This window comes from Cyclopterus lumpus, chromosome 14 (assembly GCF_009769545.1).
Source record: "Cyclopterus lumpus isolate fCycLum1 chromosome 14, fCycLum1.pri, whole genome shotgun sequence".
Classification (NCBI taxonomy): domain Eukaryota; kingdom Metazoa; phylum Chordata; class Actinopteri; order Perciformes; family Cyclopteridae; genus Cyclopterus; species Cyclopterus lumpus.
Genome location: NC_046979.1, coordinates 8,906,823 through 8,911,337, shown reverse-complemented (window position 1 = coordinate 8,911,337; position 4,515 = coordinate 8,906,823). Strand labels below are relative to the sequence as shown.

Sequence of the window (4,515 nt, the reverse complement as noted above, 5' to 3'; positions counted from 1 at the left end):
TGAAGCTTAACTTGTGATAATACTCTGGCACATCTATTGTTTTTCTGCAGCTAACCTCTGGTAATGATCTTATTTAACCAAAAAGGCAATATGATGTAAATGTCCTCAACTTTTCAAAGAATGTTTCATTGAAAGATCCACAGAAAAAAATAGAAGGATTAAGACCTGTAAAGCTTCATCTGACATCCATTAGGGAATGTGTACATTATTATAGAAATATTGTAGAAATGTCTCAGTTGATCATGTTTTAATCTATATCAATCTATATAAAGATGGAATTTAACATGAAATATGTTATATAATAACAGTGACCTACATTTTACAGGATACTACTCAAAACAAAACAAGCACAGTCAATTTCCGACTGTCCATGAAGGCAGCATCAGCTCAGTCGTAAACATTTTGGGCTGCACTGATTGGTCAAAATCGAGCCGCGACAACGCGACGCGTCTACATACTCCCACAGACTGCTTGACAGCACCATAACATAGCGCGCGCCGGAGCCGCTCTCACCTGGCCACCCTTTGACTGTTCCGCTCGGAGTTCGCCTGCTTTTCGGACGAGACCCGGAGGACAGGATGGCTTCTCAGGAGACCTCGAACGACCTGGGATGCAGTTCGTCCGAGGAGGACAGTAACCGTGCAGACGTGATAGAGAGCGCCGCGGAGGAGAAGATGTCTCCGGTGGCGGTGGTGCGGCGGCATCATCATCCGTTCAGCGTGGAGGCGCTCATGTCCGGGAGGAAGACGGACGGTCGCGGCGGAGAGTCCGTCCGCCGCGACCTAGACGGAGGCTCGCTGGCGGCGTCCCCAACAGGTTTGAACTCCCTGTATCTGTATCGAGAGACGTGCAGTCCTCCCGGGGGACGCCAGAAGAGCTTAACGGCTGTGCCTTCGTCGCCGGTCAAATCCGAGGCATCAGAGTCGGAGGACTGCGCACCCTGGATCACCAGCAGCGCGTTTTCCACACAGCCTCGTAAGTTTTTCCTCCGCCATGAAGCATTTTGTATAATTTTTATTTTTAGTATTCATTTAAAAAACACAAAAAAAGAAGCTATCTTACAGCCTAGAAAATCATAGTTGCCTTTTAACAAGCCTACACTTGGCCATTTGAGTTTACAGGTACATTATTTTCTACCAGCGTTGCTGCAACGTCGTCTCTTGTTGGAACTACTTACTCTAAATCACTCAGATATTCAGTATTTAAGGGGTTAATGTGTGTGGGAGTTGACTACCACTGACGTCTAAAAAGTGTGGCAGATAACATGTTTAACATGAGGTTTAATTAATTTAACCATTTATGTTCAAAGTATAACCAACGGATCTATATATATATATATATATATATATATATATATATATATATATATATTAGCCTATAAAGAGACATAATATCCACAGGTGATCAATAGAATTCTTCGAAAGTCAATTGAATTCATCTTATTCTAAAATCTTCATTGTTTCTCCTCCCAGGTCACGTCGGTCCTGGCTGTCCGTTGAGGAAGCACAAGACCAACAGAAAGCCCCGCACTCCCTTCACCACATCTCAGCTCCTGGCCCTGGAGAGGAAGTTCAGGCAGAAGCAGTACCTGTCCATCGCCGAGCGGGCCGAGTTCTCCTCCTCCCTGACCCTGACAGAGACCCAAGTTAAGATCTGGTTCCAGAACCGCCGGGCAAAAGCCAAGAGGCTCCAGGAGGCCGAGCTGGAGAAACTGAAGATGGCTGCAGACGCTAAGACAGCGGCGGTGGCGGCCGCAGCAGCTGGAGGTTTACACCCTGGCTTTACGTTACCGCTGTCGCTGGGCGCCATGTCACTGTATGGACAATCGTTCTCTGCCTATCACCACCACCACAGACCCATGATGCCCATTTCCCCTATAGGACTGTACGCTGCGCCTCTGGGCTACAGCATGTACCACTTTTCATGAATGGAAATGCAACAATGGAAATATCACTGACTATAGTGAAATGTGCCCCCAAGGATTCCCAAAAATGGACATGGAAGACGTGTGGCTGATATTGAATAAATATATGTTTTTAATATATCTTCTGCACAAGGAGGGTTTGAATCGACTTTCTAAGCACTTCAAGTCAAATACAAAATCTATTTTTTTCCCCACAGCAAGGATAAATAAAACTTACTGTAGATGCCCTCTTGCCCCTCGGATTGCCTGTTTACAATCATTTTCTGAAATGAGGAGGGGCGTTACGGTCCAGCTGTTTATGCTCTTCACTTGTTTACTTTTGCAATAATTGAGCTGGGCGAGGACTTGCACTGGGCACAATAATACAAAGTACAACTTTTCACTCAAGCCTTTCTCTTCATTCGATGCAGTGCCTTGTGTGTCGAAAAGGGCCTTAATTAATATTAAGACACTTTGTACATGTGTGTGGATGATGAGTGTTTCAGCAGCTCAGGCCAAATAAAACATGTCACTGAAGCATTCTTTTAATTTCCACTCTACAAAAGTGTCTGCTTTTCAATAACTGCTCTCCTTTTCAATTTCAAAGACCGACCAATTCAGGTGTGTGTGTGTGTGTGTGTGTGTGCGCGTGCGTGCGCGTGCGCTCAAAGACAGGGAGGTTTAACCCTCAAATTATCCATCACAATGACAATTTATACTAACTTCTTCATCTTTTATCTCTTGCAGCAATAAATAATAATCTTTTTGAACTATAGTTATGCTGGAAATGTATGAATGCCTCAAGTTTTCTATTTATGTGAGAATATGGTACAAAAGGTCTTTCCAAAAGTGTATTTATATTTTTCTTCCGGAATGTCCCTTTGAAAGGTACGTACATTATGCTATGCAGTTTATATATAATTTTTTTTCCACCAATGTGTTATCATTTAAATGAACAAAACAATTAAAGCCTTACAGACTGTTTCCTTTGAATACATTACGTTTTATTTCATGTGTAAGAAAATAATAAAGACGTATATGTTTAAACATGGGCAGTTACCTTCACTTAAGATCTTTAAAACAAAATCATATAACCAGTGCCACGAGTTGTATTTTGCTCTGTGTGTGTGTGTGTGTGTGTGTGTGTGTGTGTGTGTGTGTGTGTGTGTGTTTTAAACCCCGAGTCTGTTTCCCGCACTCATCCGTTTCAGACAGTGGTCAGCTCAAGGCAATGTTTGACGTACCATAAATGATCCAACTTCAGATAGTTCCTGTTATTACGGAGCTGCCATTTAACACACTGGTCAAACTTTTTTTGGCAGCGATACACTTTTGTAATGATGTTTTGTTTGAACAGGAATACAGTGTGCTGTGTCTCTGGCAATCATTGACTCTTTATTAACTGTTATTTATGACCATTACTGAGTTGTTTAACCTTTTGTCAAATCATTCTATTTCTAAACCGCACCAGCAGCAACGTTTACCGTTTCATTGAACTGTTAAATGATCCTCCTTTAGTCTGCCCTGTGGACGTCCATGTACTTCAGATTAGTTCACTTAACAACATAGCTTGTTAGGAGACATGCATTTGTCAAAGCCCTTATCCCCATCAGAATCATGTTCCTTGTTAAACATCACGTTAATGACCACTGTTGACTCGGGTTTGAATTAGCAGGCCCATTTCGGTGGCGTGTGTGGGGCTGCTAAAAGGTGCCTGTGCTTTGTTGCAATTAGAAGCACAGCTTTCAACTTCCGTGTGACTTTGATGTCACCAGGAAATCGTTTATAGGCAGTGGCGCATTTATGAGGTTCCCCTCTAATCAGAACAAGGCAGAGGGGGATGGCAGGCGACGCCAGAGGCATCCACAGGCAAGCAATCAGCCTAATGAAGTGCATATTGGCAGGAATGGCTCCGAGTCTCTTGTGAAACATCAAGTTGGTGCTACTTACTGGAGGGTTGGGGGGTTGTATTTCAGAGGTGGAGAACTCTGTAAATGATCTTGTCTTTTTGTTCGGAGGGTTGTCGCTGGCGCTGTAGGATCTGTTGGTGTCATCGTTGATCGTCTGACAGTGATTGGGCATGTTTGTGGTTTTGTATGTTACTTAAACACAACATGTGACAGCCACTGTCTGCCTCATGGCATGTGCTTGTCTCCTACCTCCTCTAGTGGCTGATTTGTAACATAGCATCGTGGGACAAACCTTGCTCTGTCCCCTTGTTTGTTCCATGCGAGTACAGTTGGTTTGGTTTTCAGGCTGATAACAGACCCTGGGTGAAATAACATAAACAGATTAGTTCACGAAAGACTCTTTTCAACTATGAAAATCATCGTAGCAGAGAAGGGAAAGATATGTTTTATTATGCTCAAATGCACATAGGAGGTAAAAACACAAACTGCATATTATTATTAAACCTGTGTATAATTGTGTATCGTTCAGCATATTTTTTACCTTGTTATCGGTTGCATTCATTGTGACATCTACTCTCTTACTGTCTGTCTGGCCATATGCAATCATTGCATCATAGTTGCAATGACGTCTAACCTCTGGATATACAGTATAAGAGGTTAATAGGTTAATAGTTAGCATCCCACAGTGGTTTAGTGTTACGG

General features: G+C 42.9%; 1 protein-coding gene across 1 annotated transcript; it reads left to right on the top strand.

Annotated features, from left to right (window-relative positions):
* Positions 1–499: 499 nt before the first annotated feature.
* Positions 500–2,867, top strand: msx2b (muscle segment homeobox 2b). The gene is made up of 2 exons (XM_034550209.1): positions 500–975; positions 1,473–2,867. The coding sequence occupies exons 1-2, from the start codon at positions 579–581 to the stop codon at positions 1,925–1,927; spliced, it is 852 nt and encodes a 283-aa protein (XP_034406100.1). The 5' UTR covers positions 500–578; the 3' UTR covers positions 1,928–2,867.
* The last annotated feature ends 1,648 nt before the right edge of the window (positions 2,868–4,515 follow it).